At 26.2% G+C, this 22,925-nt stretch overlaps 1 protein-coding gene across 7 annotated transcripts in view; it reads left to right on the plus strand.

Annotated features, from left to right (window-relative positions):
• LOC129971148 (homeodomain-interacting protein kinase 2-like) overlaps window positions 1–22,925 on the plus strand; it is a 98,814-nt gene that overhangs the window by 61,946 nt on the left and 13,943 nt on the right. For all 7 annotated transcript variants that reach the window (XM_056084644.1, XM_056084645.1, XM_056084650.1 and 4 more), the window contains 12 exons: window positions 11,516–11,559; window positions 12,103–12,319; window positions 13,659–14,045; window positions 14,390–14,524; window positions 15,179–15,355; window positions 16,264–16,418; window positions 17,864–17,987; window positions 18,562–18,681; window positions 19,790–19,876; window positions 21,010–21,194; window positions 21,801–21,930; window positions 22,143–22,302. In XM_056084644.1, coding sequence (XP_055940619.1) covers window positions 11,522–11,559; window positions 12,103–12,319; window positions 13,659–14,045; window positions 14,390–14,524; window positions 15,179–15,355; window positions 16,264–16,418; window positions 17,864–17,987; window positions 18,562–18,681; window positions 19,790–19,876; window positions 21,010–21,194; window positions 21,801–21,930; window positions 22,143–22,302 — 1,915 coding nt within the window. In that variant the 5' untranslated portion in view covers window positions 11,516–11,521. The remainder of the gene's footprint in view (window positions 1–11,515; window positions 11,560–12,102; window positions 12,320–13,658; window positions 14,046–14,389; window positions 14,525–15,178; window positions 15,356–16,263; window positions 16,419–17,863; window positions 17,988–18,561; window positions 18,682–19,789; window positions 19,877–21,009; window positions 21,195–21,800; window positions 21,931–22,142; window positions 22,303–22,925) is intronic.

Genomic DNA, 22,925 nt, shown 5'->3' on the forward strand with positions numbered 1-22,925 from the left:
CCAATTTAAATGAATCGTTTTTAACTTTTAGATGTTTTCAAATGCATATCATCTTTTCTGCTTACTGGAAATTTCATTATGGTTTCCCCCATTACTTATTCTGCTTAAGTCTGATTCATATACTGCGCTGTATTGAGATGTGCATCATTTGCATTTCCCGCTTTTCAAAAAATCGAATTGAGCAATTTATTATATTTCTGACTTCGAGTACGAAAATCCTTTGATAAAAAAAATGATTAAGAAATTACATTTTTAATTCGATTAAAAAGTAGTTTTCTTTTTTTCTGAATTAACTTCATTTAATTCGAAGCCATGCAATGTAAAGATCATTATCGCCTAATTTTTTTAAAAAATCAATGAATTGTTAATCTGTATTTGAGTTCTGATAAACTTCTGTTTGTTTGATTATCTAATCGATGTTTTATCTGAATCTCTCTTCCATTAGCCTAAACATTGACTGTTCTTGTGTACATGTATTATAAGTCACTCGAAAAATTTCTTACTGTTAAACCGCGTTGAGGCTCAGAGATAGCAAACGATTTAATGAACTATTTACTTGGTTATTTTATTTCAAACGATTTAATGAACTATTTACTTGATTATTTTATTTCAAACGATTTAATGAACTATTTACTTGGTTATTTTATTTCAAACGATTTAATGAACTATTTACTTGATTATTTTATTTCAAACGATTTAATGAACTATTTACTTAGTTATTTTATTGCAAAAGATTTGAGTATATAATTTAAATTTTAGAATTAATAATGAAATATTTTTGAGTTGCCTTCAGCCTTCGAAAGGTTCGAGATAATTTTGATGATTAAGTTTTGTGAAGCATTAGGAAATAATTTTTTATAACCCCCTTTATAGAAAAATGGCATTGATAAACTAAAAAAAGATGGGCTGGGATCTTCCATACACTTATAATGTGATATGAGAAAATATTCATATATGGTTTGTGATTTAACAGGTTTTATCAAAAGTTTTTCTCTGTCAGACTTAGCATTGGCTTTTCATGTGTACGTGTATCTTTTATAAGTGCAATCGCCCGAGAGCTCATTACTGCTAAACCGCGTAGAGGTGCAGAGATAACCGAGAACGGCATTGGAAAACTACGGCATAACCCAATTAAGCTCTGACCCGATTGGGGACTCTACACTGCGCGAAACCTGGTTTTATAAGCTCTGCTGCCATGTAGGTCGCACTCTTTTATGTTTGTCCTCGTGTGCAGGCAAGCGACAAATTAAAAAAAAAATAAATGTACTGGATTAGTGTTCCGTGCTTAACTTTTGATTACTTAGTTAATAATGTGTACTGTATGACTTCTGAACATCAGATTTCGTAGGCAGAATCTGGAGAAGATAAATAAGTTTTAATCGGTTCAAAAATCGTTAATCTATAAATGATTTTTGAAATCTATTTTTTAATAAGATACCAATATTTTTTTTTTACCCCTCCTTTCTTTTTTTTAATTATAATTATTTTGAATAGTACGAAAAAGCATCTTTTTTAACAGCTTTTATGAATGTTTTTGGGTTTAAAAAAAATCAGTCGTTTTTATATTTCTGATTTATTGGTTTTTATATTAGGCCAATAAACCGTCACCCCCGAGGTAATACTGTGCGTTGATTGATGAATTCTCTTCACAGCGTTTATAGAAACGGTCTAAAATCATTAATTAAGCTTCAGAACTTGGTCTGTTTTAATCGCAAAAGAGTTTTGGAGGATGTTTTTTTTTTTTTTTTTTTTTTTTTTTTTTTGGCTTAAAATGTTAGTGTTACGACTTTTTTGCTAAATAAGAATATTAGGAGCGGGTAATGATTTTTCAAAAATGTATTTATTGACTCAGACTACATAAAATTTATGATGTTTAGAGCATTTTTCAACTTTGTATAAGCGTATCTTACACGGTTCAGAAATAAGTATTGGGTACTACTAGTATAAATTATCATGACTAATAGAAGTATCCAAATAAAATGCTTATTAAAATAATTTTTTTCTGTCCAAAGATTGTCATTTGTTGAATTTTATACACTAGGTTAAGGAAAATTTAATCGAGTACCGTACTGCAAAACTCCATTACATATTAAAATAATTTTTTTCTGTCCAAAGATTGTCATTTGTTGAATTTTATACACTAGGTTAAGGAAAATTGAATCGAGTACCGTACTGCAAAACTCCATTACATCCATAAGCTAACTGCCTTTGGAAAAGGTCTTATAATTAAGTAGATTATAAATTCCTGGAATAAGCTATATTACTTAGAATAAATTAATAACACAATTTCTTTATTCAGGATATTATGTGAAATTTTTTTAGATAAGATTTACTCAAATTCTTACATGTAAAGCTGGTTTTAATATATTACATGTAAGCTAATTTGTGGATACATTTTTTTTTACCGAAAAAAAAAAAACTTTTATAATTACGCTTTGTTTCCATTAGAAACATTTTCATTTTTCAAAAAAAAAAAAAAAAATATCTGGCTGCAGATTTGATCTTAATGCATTATAGCTATTCAGATGTATTAAACTTCTAACAAATTCGCAATCACTACTGCTGTTCGTTTTAGTAACCTGTTCCTATCAGTTATAAAAAGATTTTATTTTACAAAGGGGCTATATGCCATTACTATAAAAGAAACTTTTTTTCTCCCTTCAAGAGTTCATGCTAGGGGCATTTATCTTTTGACTATTCCGATATTTATGTTCATTTTTTTTCTTTTTGCAAACTTTTCTTTTGCTTTAACTGGAAACTTGTGTAATATTTATATATATTGCTTAGGAGAAAAAAAAAAATGTCTATCACTACTTTTATTTCACTCTTATTTTGGCGAATAGGGAATTCACCCTGAATGGTGCATGCAAAATAGCACGGGGGGGGGGTTCCTAGTTTGAAAACAGATAGTAATTCATGATTGCGCCATTAGCATTTTTAAAGTCAATTTATGGAAATTTACCCCCCTCCCCCCGTTTTTCTTTCTGAAGCGCTTGACCTTGAATTCATTTTTTTTTAGTTATTTCATTTATTAAATTAGAACTATTTTTTATGGCTAATTCAACAATTAGCTATAAAAATTCTTTGAATAATTTTTTTTATTTTCTGAATTTTTCTTAGTAACTCATCGAATGAAATAATTGAGGATAGAAACTATGTTCTGTTCAGCATTTTTTTTTCTCCAGATTGTATTTGCTAGAATATTTCTAGAGGGATTTGTTTGTGGTTTTGAGCAAAGCATGAAGAACCACTTTCTCTATTATTCTTTTTATTTATTGACCAAATTCTTCAGTAAAAAAAAATTCCACTTCAAAACGCGCGCATTTAAAAAAAAATCGAGGTGATGATGGGGAAAAAAAGAATTGTAAATGGTCGTTAAAAAAAAGGGGATGGTTTGGAATATTTTAGTTGCGGCTTTAATACCTTGTTGCGCCTTGAGGTTGTCTGAAATATCTTTCTCAATAATTATATAATAATTCCAATGTTAAATTTCCGAAGTGAGGAAAAAAAGCTTTCAAAAATAATATTCAGAACAACTCTGCATATGGGATATGAATATATGCTAAGGTATTCTAAAGTTAAGAATTTCGAAATGTTTATAGCTTTTTGGAAACATTTGGCCATCTGTTGCGAGCCTGAAAACATTTTATATACAGTATATTAATCGATATTTTTTAATTGTTGGTCATTTGTTATGGATAAGCATAACTGTCTTTACGGATATATTTTTAAAAAAATTCTCATTTAAATTTTTATTTAATAACTAAGTATTGAATAAATGTCAGTTTAGTGAAACTCATTTTAATAAAAGCTAACCTCTTTCGAATCATAAATAAGAAGAAAATATTCCAATAAATTTTTTTAGCCTTATTTTACTAATTTGATTTGAAAATATTGAATTAATTATACATGGAAATCCCAATTTAGATAATAATTATGAAATATGAATATAAAGCAAAATTGGAAAATAAACGACGTAATGAAATTGCAATTATATAATAAACTGTTAACTATTGATTTCAACTTTTTATTTTGGAATAACATTTTATATGATTTCTTATTATGAACTGTATTATCTCTAATATCTTTCTTAAGCAAATCCTTCTTATTTGACAAGGAAAAACTCTGATAACTTGAGATAATTTTAGTTTCTTTATCAGCTTCGGGTTAACGAGGATTTGATTATAAGTTGGATATTATATGTCATATTTTATGTTTTTGGAATAGAAAAGTTTATTATTCATTTCAGAACCTTGCACATATCACTTATAAACGATTTCACTTTACAGAGGAGTGATTCGGAACGAATCGGAACAATTTTCTAAATTCTTGTTAGAAGAACTTCAATCAGAAAAATTTTCGTGTGACCATTTTCCTAAGTAGATTTTCAATTTCCTTTTGGTCTGTACTATTTCGTTTTATTTATAAATTTTTTTTGTATATGTTTTTATAATAATGACCGCTATTATTTGTAATAAAATCTCTATCGCTCCTCTTTCTTCTGAAATTGGCACATGTGCTAAAACTAGGACATTCATTCTGAAGACATACTGTATGTCACAGTCGATTCTTAGGGGGAAAAAGTCTATTTCTTTTATATACATATATAACTTTTTCAAACTATTTTGAGAAGTTATCACCCTTTTACAACATCGATTTTTTAAGTTTTTAGAGCTACTGAAGCGAATTCGTTGTTGCTTTTTCAAAAAGTTTCGTTAATACAATTTGATTTATAAATACAATTTTTGGTACTTATTCTTGCGTGAACATCACTGGAGTCTAGAGAAACGCTGAATTCACAAGTTCTGCTATATGCCCTTCGCAATGTCAAACTGTTATACCACAACTGCCGATTCTAGTACAATGTACTAGTACTAAAAATATACTAGTATATCGCTGATTGTGGTTGTATTAGATATTTTTATGCGGTTATTCAGTGATGGCGACCCTAAGGTTAAAAAAAAAAAGCATTACCATAAAAGTATGTGGCGATTGTCATTCAAAATTTTCGAAATCAAATTGAACTTAACAATTCAAAATTAATTTTCGAGAGTTTTTTTTTTTTTTTTCTCCCCATAACTTTTTACGATTTTTTAGGAGTTCATACTATTTTGAAATTTATACATCTTAGTTTAAAGTTAATTTAAACCAATTTATAAAAAAAAATGAGTAGCAAAATTCTGAATTAAGTGAAAATTTCATTTAATAGAGCTTTTTTCAATTATTTAAAGTTTCGATTTTTACTTTTGGATATCTGAAACTTTTAGTTCGAAATATATTCTAATAAAATCTTTTTAAGAGGTAGGTACTAGGAACATGTTTGTGTCGAATATGCGCTGCCTGATGATATAACCAACTAACTTCTGCTTTGTATTCTAACTGGCAAAACTGAGAGATTTGCGAAAAATTCTAACTTGCTTAGTTTATTAAAACTTTTTGTATACTCTTTAATATGAAATTTTTTCTTTTATGATATTAATTTCTAAAAACTTATATAATTAAAAAAAATTGAAAAAAAAAATTTAGTTTTTGGTTTAGTTAAATAAAAAATAATTCCTTTTAATTAAAAATATTTTTGTACTACAGTTTAGGTATAAGGATGATACTTACCTTTATACTTCCTTTGCAAAGACTTTTCCAAAATCTGACTATAAGGAAACGTTGTTTGAAAATTATTTTTCAACATTTTTTTATTCTCGAACTTTTTTTTTAATGAACTGAAACCCTAAACAATATCGCTTGCTATTCTTCATTCATTTCTAATTTTAGCACGTGAATGACAAATGAATAAATAGCTTATTATTATTATTATTATTTTTAGAAATTACCCACGAAATATTTTAGAGTAGCTTTTATTTTTCTCAGTCCTGGATCTTACTTGTCTCTTTGTATGCATACACTTATATTTTTAAAAACTTTATTGAGAATTTTAAATATAAAAATTATATAGAAACTTTCGTTATTTTCCTTATGAAAAGTTAATCGAAATTTAAATCCTTTGGAAGCCAAAATAATTTTGGAAATCGTCCTGATATAAAAGACGCTTTTTTCTTGCATCATGTGAGAAAATGTTTGAAAAATATTACTCTGTTTTAAATGCTTTCTTTTATTAAAAATATTGTATATTTTAAAGAAAAGCCCTTATTTTACCCTTTAAAACTGTTTATAAATACTATTTCAAATGCTAAATATTGAAAAATAGTTGTAAAAAGAAAGAAAGAAAAATAAATAAATAAACCCGCATTTTTCTAAATAAGTTTTCTTGATTTACATTCTGAACATATAGCTGCTTTCATTTTCAACGTACTGGTAGCATGTTTTGACATTTCACCAGACAGACAACCCGTGTTGAGTTTGTAACTGCGGGCAGAGCGAAGGAAAATGACAGGTGTAAATAATGCAGACTGTGCTTTTGGGAACACCTGCTTCTGCAGAAGGCTGGAGACCATAGAGGAAGGTCTCAATATGATTTTGTGAGAAGAAAAATAGGTTCACAGTGAAATGCTTTTCATCCGTTCCTACTCTTTGCAGTTATTTTATTTTATTAATATTTTTTATTTGTAACGCGTTTGTTTAAAAGCTGTGTATATACGATATAATATCGTTTGTAAGTTTTATTATAAAAATGTGCACCTTCATCACTATCATTCATATCATTATTTACTAAAATTAAATCAATTCTTCGAAATGGAACATTTAATGATTGTAATTATTAAAAAAGGAGTATTGATTTTGTATTTTAATGATTATTGATTTCCTTCTACTGGAATATTTCTACAATAGTAATAAAGTGTAGTTTAATCGGGAACCGACATTATAACCAAAAACATTTTGATGTACTATTTTCTTCACAAAAATTACAAATTCTAATGCTTTTATTTTTTTAGGATTAATTATTGAATATTAAATTATTGTGATTTAAGAGTTGTCGTTTCAACTCTTACATAACATCAATTTAAAATTAACAACAATTAAAGAGAAATTAACTTTCGTCTGAACATTGATGTGAAATTTACTGTAGTGTAGCTGAGTTACATCAAATAATAATTAGTTTCCAATCATAAAATTGCAACCACTTATGGGTCTCAAAATATTGAATATATGCTATGTCAATGTTTTCAGTTATTATTTAAAAAATATGCACAAAATTATTTTCTGTAAAAGCATTTAAAATGATAAATTTTCAATATTTAAGGGAAGATCGTTATTACTTTCTCTTGGACGAAGCATACACGAAGAAAGTATTAACGTAATTGCGAAAAAATTCGAACTCGAAAATCCATAAAAACATAATTTTTGAAGTAATCCATCACTTTGTAAGCAGGAATAACTCAAGGGTTTTCAGCTAGATGAATGAAATTTGATATGATTTTTACTCCATAGTTTTTTTTAACCATATTTAGCAAGAAATTTTCAGAAATCTGCCTGTTAGGCTGTTTTAATATAATAATTACAAAACAAAGAGAGCTAAATGAATAAAATTTGATATGCAGATTTAATATCTAAAGTACAGAATCTATGAAAGTGGAATCAAATTCGTCAAACGGTTGACTTTCTTTAGATCTGTACTTTCAAACGCATGTAAACGCTATAACTCAAAAGCACAATGAGAAATAAAGGAAATTCCGTATGTAATCTTGTGACCAAAACTGTAGTTCTGTGTTAAATTTTGGTTTCAAAATACATTTAGTTTTCTGAAATTTTGTATTAATCGAATGCTAATGGTTGATTGCCAAAGATCACACTCAAGATGCAATTTTAAAAAAAAACTAGATTCAAAGATATTTATTATTCGCCAAAGGTATATGTTTAATATGCCAGTACCTGTAATGTACCTGTACCAATAATTATTCTTCCGCTAAAGTTTAAAATCTGAGGTAAAACTTTTTAATTTTAACTTTTGTCTTCATCTAATTTTATTTCTTTTCATATGCAGTGCTTTTTAAAGTAGAAACATTAAAAATAATTATAAAGATTTCATATTTCCTGATTTAATGTAATAGTAATTTTAAACTTCTCTAATTATCACTCATTAAGCAGTGGGAATACAAATGACGGTATATAAAAATCAGTTTACGATTTAAATTCTGAACAAGATTTGTTGTTCATGTTGTAAGCTTTTATAACAAAGTCTAACGACGCTGCTAAATAATTTTCTTTTAAATAATTGTATGCCATGTATTTATTCTTGGCTGTATGCTTAATAATTGTATGCTTTCGAGATGTTTCCAGAAGGAATTTTTATTATTTTGACGTTTTCTTTTCGGATGTATTAAACATTTATCGTCTAAACACATAGTATTCGAACGTTTTCTTATCATATATGTAAAAATCATCGCTCGAATATATTACACATACATCATGAAAATTTTTCGGAAGAATGGAATCTTTATTATTATTTGCTTTTGGGTGTTATCGTCCATTCAAGAAATACTGTTCAAAACCAACCATAAAACGACTGTTCTTAAAAGAAATTCTCGTATTTTTCGAATTTAAAAAAATGTTTTTAGTTAAAAGTTTGCTAGTGCTACTCGTAATCGATATTACTAATCGTAATAATCGATTTACAAAAATTTATTGTTAGCTTGGATTTTTTTTTTTTTTTTTTTTAAATGAATGCCGAATTTCTCATTTGTTTTCGATTGTCGAATTCATCATTTCATTTGTCTCTATGATAGAGGTACATTTTAATTCTCTAAGCATTTCTATTTCGATGAATGCTTTTTTTAATTCTTTATGTATTGAAAAATAATTACCTGCAAAAATATTTAAAGACTTAACTATAAATGTGCCGTATTTCGTACTTATCTTTTTTAGTAATAAATTTATGAGAAAGAAGCATAAAATGTTATATTAATAATGTTTTGATATTTCCAAATTCTTTCATAAATAATTTTTTTAATTATATTTTCTCGGGATAATTTAAACTTAAACGCTTTTATGTGGATGGAACTCTCGTGTATAATATTTTCATTACTGATTTTCGATTTATGTTCATCTGATGTTCGCATATTAATTATAAATTTAATTTAGTTTTGTTTGGAATAGAAATAAAATATACTGCCATTCTTTACTCATTTTCATATCAGTTTCCGTTTAGTGAGGTTTCGGAGACAAAATTTTAATCGGCAGCTCTGTTATTGTATTGGCTTTTGGGATCTACCCCGACCAAAATTAAATCCATACGATTAAATGAATTTTAACATTAAAGGTGCTAATAGTTATTTATTTTTAATGCACAATAATTAATTCAATTCTAATTTTTTTTATCCCTCGTCTCACATTTTTTCTTACTTTTAGAGATAGGAATATTGTCCGTTTCTATTTTTTAAATTTCTATTTAATGGCATTACAACTGCTATTAGCCTGTAATTATTTAACTTTTTTGATACTTGATTATGATTTTTGCTTTTACTTGATTATTATGATTTTTAATTAATTATTCATTTAAATTTTATTATGAAGCTAAAAGAATCTATTCAATTGTATTTACAAAGTTACAATTTTTTATTTACACCATTTTCCATTTACACCATTTTAAGATAATTTATCTGAACATTTCTGGCAACGGATCTATTACATGTATGACCATTTTTTTTCCTCGTGGCTCTTTTTTTAAACGAATTAGCTCTCCTAACCATTTTATTTCATTTTTAAAAATGTCTAAAAAACACTTTATTATAAGTTATTTGAATGACATTGCGCATGATGATGTCTTGTGCGAGGAAGTGTTTGGGTTTTTATTTGAGGAGGTATTTTTACTTTTTAAATCTTTATTTTCATGTTTATTTTAAAATTGTGTTAACAATGATTTTCCTGTAAAAACGTGGAGGGGTGGTATAATGCGCACTGGAATTTTTATTTATTTATTATTATTATTTGAAATTTTATTTATAATTATTTTATTATGTGAAAATAAATGTTCAATAATCCGTATCTTAAATGCCCGGAATCGGTAATTATGATTGGTGAAGCAGGTCTTTGGGTATTAAGTTTAAATAAAAAACGATAAAGAAATAATTAATTTTTTTCTTTTTATCTATTAGTAATTATTGTAGCAATAGTAATTTTATCTTATTTTTTGTGCTCTCATGAACTGCGATAATCTTAGCAATAAAAGATAAATGATAAAAACGAATTTGGTTTCTGCAACTTAAGCATAATTTTAATTAAAACTTCAGTTGGGGAATTAATGGATTTAATTAATTTAATGGATTTTAATTTTAATGGAGAATTTTTTATCTATCGGAAGTTTTCAAATATTATTGTGGAAAGAAATATGTGCTTAAAAGATGATAGTTTGATTTTAACGAAATATTAGCTATCCTGATTTTCATATGCCATTTTTTAATGAATTTTAACTACCCTGTTAGAGCTGCTTTCCTGTCGGAATTCCTCTAATATATTTTTTTTTATTATTGAAAATTTTATTTTAAAGAAAATAGTTTTAAAAAAGATTATATTTAAATTTTAGTTTTAAATAATGAAATATAACTAATTAACTTCAGTATAAATGAATAATTTTTTTTTCAGTATGAATTTTTAAAAAATGTGATTAAAATAATCAATGATGGTAGTTGAGAATTTCATCTTTGTTTCTAGTCTACCTCACTTCCTTTTTTTTTCCCACGAATTTATATTATTAGCCAAGCTAAACTTAATTAAATAGAAATTCTTCTATAATAAACTGAATTATTAAAAATATTGAGTAACATTGCAACAAACAGTAAAATTATCATAAAGAAGATAATTTTACTGTTTGTTGCAATGTTACTCAATATTTTTAATATTTCAGTTATTTTCAAATTTGATTAAGATTATTTTATCGAATATAAGAATTGTGCCCTTTTCTGAAAGTAAAATTGTTAAGCTAAAGTAATATTAAAAATATTTTAGTAATTTATATAGAATTTAATTCAATATTTCTTTATTGTAAAATTATATAATAAGATAAATGTTGAAATAAGAAGGGAAAAAAAATCAGTTAATTTGATCTGATTTATAAATTGTTGTATTTATGAATTGTTGAAAAACAAACATTTTGTTAGACAACAAACAACCTTTCTATTAAAGGGGGAAAGTTGCTTTGAAACTGTATACGGCAAGCTTATTTTATATATATATATATAAAGGAAATTCTTTTTAATTTTGTGAAATTTGTCAGCTTTACTTTCTTGCATACATTTAAATTTTATTTGCAAGAAAATCAATTTGTTCAATAAAAATTAGACTCAGATATTCCTTTTTCATTGAATTACTATATATATGTAGTGAATATTATAATTTATTAATAAATATAAGATCTATTGCGCTTTATCAATACATGCTGTTAAAATTTTTTCTTCATGACTAATTCCCCCCCCCCCCCCCCCTTTCATTGAACTGAATAGAGGTACAATTTATATTTTAAGAGTCTCTGTTTAAAAACATGTGCTTCATTTCTTTAAATATATTTTATGGGTTCTCTATATCTGTTTAAATTTGAATTTTTATTTATTTGTTTTTGATATTTTAGGAGGGGATGAACTTCAACGGTCCAAGAGAAAGCAGCAGAAGCTGGTACGTCTTAAATTTTTATTATTTTGTACTTTTTAAAGATATTATTAATTATGTATTTAAATTTTATGCAATAAATATATATTTTAAGGCTTTGTGTTAAGAACTCAATTTTTTTAATTTGGACAGGTACTTTCAATATTTAAAATAGCAATTGTTTGGATAAGTAAATTTTGTCATCTCTCTGTATTAAAAGTAATATATATATAAAATATAAAAGGTTGTAATGGCATTCTGTTACCTTAAAATGTTTAAAAATAATTCACATTTAAGTTATGTAGATTTTAAAATTACTTTTTTTTTTTTTCTAATTATACTAAGTTTTCCTTTTAGTAATTAGATGAGAACTATTCAGTTTTGCAGTAAACAATCTAGTTTGTTGTAAGAGAAATATACAAAGTTCTTTGGAAATTTTTGCACGGAAACATTTTCTTTTCTAAATTCTATGCTTATTTATTTTTTACTGAATTATAATTTAGCTTATTTACAAATAATTATGCTTGATAAGTAATTAAAATTTCGATGCTTCTATATTATATTTTCCAGTGCGGAATATGGAAATCCTCATCAAGATAATGATATAACATCAACCAGCAATTTTGCTGATGTTGGGGTCCTCAACTATGTTGTTGAACCTAGCTCAAATAGTGCCATAGCTACATTTCCTGCTGGTAATTCTAGTTCTAGAACTAAAGCTAATGCACAGATTCCTGTCATTCCTAATGTATTGCGCAGTGGTACAAGACTACATGATGGTTACCAGGTAATGTAAAATACATATAAACATATGTTTTTCTGATTGCATGATTAGTTTTTCTTTTAATTTGTAGTAATATATCCCATTTCTGTTAGTAGGATATTTTGTTTCTTCTATATTTGAATATATCTAGTTAACTTTTCACAAAAAGTGCATATGCAGAGATTAACGTCTTTTTAGTTTTCTCTTTAGTTTAAATTACGTCAGTTACGTTTGAGCAATTTAGTTACGTTACAGAGTAATGATTATTTTCAAGATTAAAAGACTGTGTGTCCCAAAATTACTGAGCATTTGCTTTGAATTCAATCTTAGTACATGTCACATCTGTTGTATGCCAGAACATTTTTGTTTTTTATTTGGCATGGATTTGAAGAGAATGGGTTGTATTCCTGATCATCTGATGGCATTTCATATTTGAAGTTCATCTTTAAAGAGCTGTCATATAACTTCAAAACAGGAAATTTTTCCAGCAAATCAAATCTATATCCTTATCTTTCATATTGATTTCATAATTCACTTGCAGTTAGTAGTGGCTTACATCAGTTTAGTGGATTGTAAGCCAGCCCTGGTAGCATAGCTATCCATTTAAACTATCCCAACAATTTTTGTCGAAACAAGAGAATGTAAATCTTGTGCTATGGAAAAAAGGATTTATAAATGGAGCCAGAAATTCGATATCAGTCATTAGTGCTGGTTGAAATTGAAGAATCTGTCAATTCTTTACTTTAAATATGATAAATTAGCTGATGTAGTGATCACACTAAATAAATGTTTTTGTGTGCATATTATTTTGAGACCAGATGATTGAAAATATAAAGGAATGTTAAGATTGATCACAATCGCATGGTCGCATCCATTCTGGCAATAATAGCATTACAATAAGTTATTGAAGAAGATTGTAATGAATGGCAGTTATATCCAGCGAGGCTTTGCAGTAATTGGAATAGACTCGTTTGAACTATTCTAGCAAGATAGCATTGAATCTTAATTATTGCCATAACAGAAGAAAAGTAGTGAGAACAGAACTTTTAAATGCCCATCATTTCCACCTCGGATGTTATAAGGGTAATAGAAAGAAATATTATTGATAAAAGTTTTTATTGAGAGTCTATAGGATGAAAAACAGTTAATAAATTTTACTCCCAGCCCCTAACAAATTTTTTTTTTATAGAATTTAAATAACATCAATTGTTTTTATTTCAAACTTATTTATAAATCATTATAAAATTCTCTACTTTTTAAAATTTTTTAAAAGAACTATTCATTTTTCATTATTTTATCATTCATTATTTGAAAAAATATATTCATTATAAAAAATGTGTTGTAATTTTTTTTTTAAAAACAGCGATATAGTAGTGTAAAGCGAAAGGCAGAGACGCTTGATCCACTACCAGTGATTTTAGTCCAAAGTAGAGATAACCATGGAATTGAAAGTCAGACTCACAACCGTGTTCAAGTTCAGCGTTCCAATGAAATACAGAATCAGCAACAAGCTGGTACATTGCAAAAACACGAGGGAGAAACCAATCATCACCAAACTGCTCAACGGTTGCAGTTCCATAAGCACAGACCTAAAAACTCCTCTAATGGCAATGGAGTTTTCCAAAATTCTACCAAAACGAGTTCTTCTGGTGGAGAAGGAGATTATCATTTGGTCCAACATGAAGTCTTGTATTCGACAAGTTACCAGTATGAAGTGCTGGAATTCCTGGGACGAGGGACTTTTGGTCAGGTATGAGCTTTTTATAAAATCTATTTTTATAAACATTATTTTCAAGTAATTACGTTAATTAGTCTTTAAATATTGTATTAGCTGTTTTGGCTATCTAAACAAAATTTATTTTAAAAAAAAGATTGAAAATAATAAAATATTAGTAATAATCAAAGAAGACATTGAATATTCAACATAATTTTTATGAAAGAAATTTAAAAACATTATTATAAGTAAGAAGTGGAAATTTTAGATTTTAGAAATCCATTCACATGCTTATTGTTATGCTTGATTTTATGTATCTGACTATTTTCTTAGTAAGTGTATTGATAATTATAATAATTCTTTTTGTATAAATTTTTTAGGTGGTTAAATGTTGGAAAAAAGGAACTAATGACATCGTAGCAATAAAGATTTTAAAAAATCATCCTTCCTATGCCAGGCAAGGTCAAATAGAAGTTAGCATTCTGACACGTCTGAGCCAAGAAGATGCAGATGAGGTGAAGATTTTTAATTTGCTGTGCTTTTTAAGAGTAGGAAAGCACTTTCCTATGGAACTTCATAACTTATCTGCTGTTTTTTAAAAATATTTATCAGCACCAAAAATTTATACTAGCCAAAAAAAAGTTTAAGGATGCAGACTTGGAATTTTTTTTATATGATTAAAAATTCAGAATTGAAGGAAATAATTAAATTTATTAAATTCGTCTTGTGTAAGTTAATAGCAATTTCTACATTTGTATCGCTTTGAGAGATAATAAATATAAACACCACACAAATTTTGAAATTCTTTTTTAGAATTTTGTAGAAAAGTTATGGTAATTTAAATTCAGTATTTAATGCTTATGATCATATTTTCATTAATGGATTTGATAATGAATCATCTGAATGCTCTTAGTTGGGACATTTTATTTCTATCAGTCCTTGACTTAAATTTCTATTCTGGTTAATATTTAAACGTAATTTTAAAGTTTTATATTTATTGTAAATTTTTTTCCTACTTCAATAATTGTGTGTAATTTTTTACCTCATTGCTGCATGCTTTTATATCAGAAATTGGATAGTTTTAGCTATCGGTTGTGATAATGTGTTAAGTTATAGTTATTTTTTTTTATTTTTTTTCTAAATATTTAAAATATTATATTTTTTTTCAGTACAATTTTGTGCGGGCTTTCGAATGTTTTGCGCACAAAAGCCATACATGTTTGGTCTTTGAAATGCTAGAACAGAATTTGTATGACTTCTTGAAACAAAATAAATTCAGTCCACTTGCTCTGAAGTGCATCCGTCCGATTTTGATTCAGGTTCTAACAGCTCTTTTAAAGTTGAAGGTAAGAAATAATTTTTTTCTGAAAATTTTTAGTATATTTTACTTTGTGTATTATACATTAAAATTATGATATTTATGTTCCATCCTTGGATTAAAAATATATATTTCTTTCATTTTTATGTGATTAGTTTTTAAAGTTTCTTGTACCTTGCCATTAAATAATTTATGCATCATCAGTGTTGCTTTAAATAAATATGAATTCAATTATGAATTTATGTATGTAAAACTAATCATGATTTTTCTGAATTCATCTGCAATAATTTGTATATTAACAATTTAGTGTTAATAGATAATATGCCATGCAGTTTGTTTTGTGAGGAAAATAATAATTAGCAGCAATTACCTTGTTTAAATTTTTTTGAAAATGCATATCTAAATGTAATTGACATTTAATAATCTTCATTATTTAAATTCCAGCCCATTTTGCAACAAGTTAGGTTGCATTCCTTACTAATTATCATAATGCAATTATATTTATTAAAATTTACAATTTGTGTATAGTAGTAAGTATAGTACATTATTTTGATTCAATGATAGTGTCGAATTTGATTTATTGAATCAAACTTTTTTGAAAGATAAAATTGATATTTGATCCAATGAGTATTTTAAAATCCTGTAAATGCTTAAGAATGGAGTTTTCAAATAGGGTTAACTTTGAAATTAAAAATGAAAACAGAAACATATTCAGAAAATTTGAAGTAAATATATTTAAGGACAAGTAGACAAAAAGCTTATAATTGAAACCTTAAAAGGAGTATGATAATGATTTCATATGATTAAAAAATGCTTAAAAAAGGGAGTTTTTTCCCCTTCTAAAGTTTGAAAAACAAAGGTGATTTTTATTCAGAGATAGTAATTTTGAAGTTTTTATTTGGAAATTTATTCTTATTTGATTTTTTTTTCCCTTAGCAATTGGGATTGATTCATGCTGACTTGAAACCAGAAAACATCATGTTAGTAAATCCCAAAACTCAACCCTTACGAGTCAAAGTTATTGATTTTGGTTCTGCCAGCCATGTTTCAAAAACTGTTTGCTCTACATACCTCCAAAGTCGTTACTATAGGTAAGCAGCTTTTTTAACTTTGAAAAATGGTTTTTGTCTTCATTAATTATGTTGTAATGCATCTTAACCCTGTTAAAAATTTAATCTTTATTATTTAGTTTAACAGAACAGATTCTGAAAGAATAAATTTGCAATTTAGAACATTCAACAAATATTTTGACTCAGTGAGCCATTTAATAGCCATTCAGTATTTTCTAATTTTAATTTTTTTTTTTTTTTATGTCTGTCATTACAATAGTTTTTAACCCTTTGAACTCGAATGGTGCCCCTCACTCATCATTCAAGATGTGTATCATTTTGTCACCTTATTTATTTAGTTTTCAATTTGGATTGTTAATAATACCTACTGAATGGTAAAAAGATGTTGATTAATTTTTCAAGAAATTTGACTTAAAACTATTATGTATTTATTTTTCAGAGCAATGAACAAATCTTTTTATTAAGTGAATAATTATGCTTCAAATTACTTTCTTGAGTGCAAAGGGTTAATTACCTAGTTCAGTGTGAGGAAAGGAAAGTTTTGCATGGGGGAGAAAAAAAAAGTGAATGAGCTGCATCTTGGAAACCTTTCACAATCTACACCATATTTATATTTTTAAAAATAACCTGTTGATATCAATACTTTGTTTATTATGCAGTATACAACATTTTAAAATTTTATTTCAAATCCAAGAATAAAAATGTTCATATATTTTAAGAAAAATTATATAATGCATAACTTTATTGCAAGGAAGGAGAAATCATATACAGTGAACAATATGAATAAATATTTTTAAAAAAATGAATGTAATACTTAAGTTTCATTCTTCCAAAAATTATTTTTATTTCTTTTAATTAATAAATAATTGGAAATGGTCAGTTTTTAAAAATAAAAATACTTTGGAAAGTAAATGATTCAACATTTTATTCCAGTAAATTGTTTAAAGTAAGTTGTATTGTTAGAAGTCTATTGTATTTAATTAAATAATTATGTATTTATGAATGCATTCTATTATCTTTCTGCTATTTATTATTTACATGTTAAAAAACTTTAAATACTGGTATTGTCATATCTAATTTATCCATGGGTATATGTTATAAAGTTAATAATTAACTATTCAAATTAGTGATGGATTTTGGAAGATCAATGAGGCACCTTCACTTGATTTAAAGGGAAAAAACTTTCTTCACTGCAGTTTTTTTATTTGTGTGTGTGTTTGTTGTTATTCAATATTAACTAAAAGATGAACAGAATGCTGATGTTTTTTTTTTTTTTTTTTTGTTTTATTACCCAAGTATTCTTAATAGACTTTTAAACTGAACTAAAAGAATAGATTCCTTATTTGCATAAAAGAAATTTAATTGAATAATTTTTTTTTAAGGACATGAGATTTTTTTTATTGATATATAATTTATGTATAAATCTAATTGTTAATGATCTGCAACTGTTTAATTTCTATTTTCAGAGCTCCTGAAATCATTTTGGGTCTTCCATTTCGTGAAGCTATTGATATGTGGTCTTTGGGCTGTGTTATAGCGGAACTTTTTCTGGGATGGCCACTTTATCCTGGTTCTTCAGAATATGACCAAGTAAATAATTAACATAAATTTTTATAAACTATCTATAAATGCCTTCTCTTTTAGCTCAAATTTGGTGATATTTCATAATAAATAGGTTTTTTCAGCATGTATATGTTATAAAATGTTACTAGGATATTGGGATCAGCTGTAAAATCATGTCCTTATCTTAGATTTGCAGATTTATATATTTTGTTATGTTAAAAATCTAAAAATACACCAATAATTTTTTATAGTAGTTAAGCAAATGTAGAATAAAAAAAGGAATAACACATATTCCAGTTTATTTTCAAATAATCGTTAATATTTTGCAAAAAAATGTTTAAAAAATCTTCTTTGTAATCATTTCAATTTTATATTTAATGCTGTAACATTATTAATGGTTTTATCAAAAAATCCTTTAAAATTACTTTTTTCTATGTTTTTAAGTTGAATTATAAAAATCTAACTTTCTTATTGAGTTAAGTGTGATTATTAATCTGTATATTTCAAAAACCAATTTAAGATCTATTTATCCTTTAAAAAATGATATCTGAACCAATAAATAATACTAAGAATTTATATGTATATATATTTTTCTCCTCAGATAAGATATATCAGTCAGACTCAAGGTTTGCCTGCAGAACACATGTTAAACAACGCAACCAAGACCAACAGATTTTTTTATCGTGAATCTGATACAAACTATCCTTTTTGGAGATTAAAAGTAAGCATTTGTTATTGTTTTAAATATAAAGTGTTTTTTTTATATTAAATAATGTTTAAGTCAGTATTAAGTATTAGTGTTTGTTATATCTAAATTTGTTTGACTACTCTTGTTTAGAAGCCACAAATGCAAGCTAATATATTTTATATGGCATCTTAAATTTGTTTTGTTAATTGCAAATTAACAAACTGTGTCTTATGATGCACTGTTTTTATTAAAAGTGCAAAAAGTTGTAAAAAATATTTTATATATTATGAATTTCTTCTGAATTTATTTGTCTGAACGATAAGGCTCTGCTTCTGCTTTTTAAACCTACTAACAAAAATGTTATAAACGAAATGAAACAATATCCACACTGTTTGACCTCAGTACCATCAAGTATAGTCTAGATATTATGGCACCTGTTTTATGAAATTTATTAAAATTTGATATTAAAATTCTTACTACACTTAAAAAGGTTTTTAAAGCATATAACTAAGGTGTTATGGGTTCATATTGAGTATTTTTTAAATTGCTTGTCATAAGTTTTCAATTGTATTAACAGAATATTTAGAATCGCTGAGAGATTATAGAACTCTTTAAAGTGATGGCAAGAAATCGCATCTTTCTTCGGAAAATTCAAAATGACATTTTTTTAATAAAATAGCAATAGATTGCTAATTTGATAGCTTTTTAAAAATAAAATAGTTAAAAATAATTTTAAAATTTTGTTTTTTAATTATGTATTAAGACATTATAAGTGTCGTTGGCAATTCACTTAAAAATTTCACATTATATTGTCAGTTTGTATTTAATTTGTACATTATATTTAATCTTCTAAAGAGCCAATATCACATTCAGCAGAACATATTGCATGTTTTTTTAATTGGCCTATCCATTAATTTTCTCAAATGAGCAAAAGAAACTTTAGTTGCTTAGGAAATTATAGAAACTTTCTCAATAACAAGCATTGTTAATTTTTTAAATATGGTTTTTAAAATATCGAGAGAGAAATTTTTTAATAAAATTGGAATTTAATACCTGATAAATTTAAATTTCACTATTGTTCTCTTTGCTTTCAAATTATATTTGAGATTATTAATTATAATTTCTGTGTCATTACATGTAGACGCCAGAAGAACATGAAGCGGAAACTAATATCAAATCAAAAGAAGCAAGAAAGTACATTTTTAATTGTCTGGATGATATGGCTCAGGTGAGACTGGAACATCTACTTTTGGTTTCATATCTTATTAATCACCAATTGAATTCTTTATGTATAATTAATTGAAAATTCTTTTAAGATTATTTCTATGCATAGACTAAATGAGTTATGACATGTTTATTGGCATCATTTCTATTTTTGAGTTTAAAAGTTTAAAAAAATCACCTTTTATATACAATTTTTCGCCTGTATAGTGTACAAAATAATTCAGAATGAGATAAACTAACTGCACCAATATATGTTTAATAGAATAGAAATAGTACAAGTCTTTTTCTCTATTATCTGCTGTGTTAATGATGAAACCACTTTTTATATTATAAAAATTATATCAGACATTTATTAAAAATGTTTAAAAATGAGTAGACTGGATATCTTTCAACCCTTTTGTAATTATCATGAATTGTACCATCTGTTGCTTAATTCATTGGCTGCTCAATTACTTGTTTTGAAATCAGTGTTAAATAAATTTTATCCATGATTAGTTTTTCATATGTTAATAATAATGAAAAATTTTTCCCTCATAGCAAATATATCTACTTATTAATTATAAATTTAATACCCAAAATTTTTTCTTCAAATGCCTTTTTCCATTATATGTTGATTAAATGTAAATCATCGTTGAAATTTTAAACAGCTTTCATTATTAACTGATCTAAATATAATAATTAAAAGAACTTTTTGACTTTTTATAAAAATCTTTTTCAAATGCACTCATTACTCCATCTAAAGGTATTTCTGTGGTAAACTTCATTGCTTTGATTATTTTCTTTTGAGTTATATGTGCTACAAATCTTAATTTGTTATATTTATATGCCTGAATTCCTTTCGTATGTGCTTTGTTTCTTTTTACAATGAATGTAATGTAAATTTTTTAAATAGTCCTTATTGTTTTAGCACAACTTTAATTTATTTAACGAAATCTATTATTCATAGAGAAGACAAATTTTCATATAACTTAGTTATAATTCAAAATTATCTTTGTTTCTTTTAATTGCATGATTTTTTAAAATGGTAAAATAAATTTAAGCATTTAAAAATAACTTTAATACTGTTAAATGTCATTATAAAAATATAATCAGGTATAGACAAAAAGACAGGTTTGTAAATTTTCTGTAATATTTCAGGTCAATGTGCCAAATGACCTTGATGGAAGCGAACTTGCCGCAGAAAAAATTGACCGTCGAGAATTTATTGACCTATTGAAAAGGATGTTGACTCTGGATCAGGATCGGAGAATAACTCCTTCAGAAGCATTGAATCATAATTTTGCTAATATGAGTCATTTGTTAGACTATGGTCATTGTGAAAAGTGAGTATTGCAGAATTTTGTCACATTATTTTAAATTAATTTGCAAAAAAAAAAAAAAAAAAAAATGTTAGGGTGTTTTTTTTTTTTTTTTTTTGGACTATTAATTTTTGGAATCCTTTTTCTTTGCATTAGTGACGTTTTTAAAAGTTATAATTATTAAAATTTAACTTTATTCAGTTTGAGAATTCTTTCAAAATGCCTTTGCAAAATATTTTGTATAGAATTCTTGTCATTTTTCGGAAAATCATTGTGAAAGTAAGCTTACAATAATCTTGTTAAATAATTTGGTGTTATATTTTCTGTTGATATATACATTTCCTTTTATGAATTTCAAAGTAAACGGTTTTAATTCATAATTTTGCAAACGATTTTTTAGCGATTCAATTTCTAAGTTTTAATCATAATGATTTTAAGTTTACAGTTTTAAAATTAATTTTAAATAAAAAATTTCTGAAAAATTCAAATTTTTGTGCATTTTGATTTTTTGTTTTATTACTGTTTCTATAAATACAGTTAGCATATTGTAGACAATTTTATTCTTTTTTTATGTTTTCAAAATATAAGCATAATCTGCAATCTGATTTTTCTTCTTCATTGCTCATTTAGTGTGAAAGAAGCGGTACGTCTGAATGAAGCCTGCAAAAGACATAAACGCAACTGTGATCTTAATAGTAATCAAATGCCTATGGCTCCTGCATTTCCTGCTACTAATGGTGGACTTCTCCTCCAAAATCAAGTAAATAACAATAATAAATAATAAAAACACTTACCACTGATTACATTATGCTGTACCAATTTATTAACTGTAAACACTGTTAAATAACAATTATGAATTTATTTGTGTTTTGTATAAGTTCTGTATTTCATATCCCAAAAAAGTATTTTCAACTCTTTAAAAAATATTAAATTATATATTTCGAATGTATTATATATTAAATTTTCTTGCAGAGGATTAGTATGCCCCAGCATCAAGCTTCAGCTCGAAGCAATGGAGCTTCTGTAGTGAACAATAGCATTTATGGTTCTTCACAGTCTCGTGCCACTGACCCCTTCCAGCATGTGGCTCCATCCCTCTGTGTGTCTTCTATACTGTGCCCACCATATCAGAGTAAGAATATATTTATTTTAGTTAGTGCATGCATATCTGTAGTATCTTTTGAAGTAGTTATTTTCTCAAGTATGATTAAAAGGAACTTGTGAATTTTTCATGTTATTTTATTCTAAATGGGTAAAGGGCTGCATTATTTAAGAATGATGCTTATTATCTCAACTCTGTTCTTTATATTTAATTTTAAAATGACTATGATCAGAAAGAAGATAGAGTGAAAAGAATTTGTCTTATATAATTTTACTTACAATTTTGTCTTTTAATATCTTGCAATTAATTGCTCACCAACAAAAAGATTTTAGCAAATCTGCTGCTAAATAAAAAAAAAATAAAAGAAATTGTAAAATTATTCATTAATACATTCTATTTACAAATGCCTAGTAAAATTTTTTAATATTCAGAAAACAGAATTTGATTTTCCAGCAACTGAGTTATAAATTTCTATTACTGAGAACCTTATAATAATAATAATAATAATATCATTAATCAAGGCAATGTAATAGCGTAATGCTTGAGGTTTTAAGAAATTGTGATTATTGATTTTGCTATCTTTTCTTGATAAATTAGATTTTAAAATTTGTCACTCAATTTGTTAGAAAGTGAGCATTAGAAAGCACAAATTG

The sequence above is a fragment of the Argiope bruennichi genome, chromosome 6 (genome assembly GCF_947563725.1).
Source record: "Argiope bruennichi chromosome 6, qqArgBrue1.1, whole genome shotgun sequence".
Taxonomy (NCBI): Eukaryota; Metazoa; Arthropoda; class Arachnida; order Araneae; family Araneidae; genus Argiope; species Argiope bruennichi.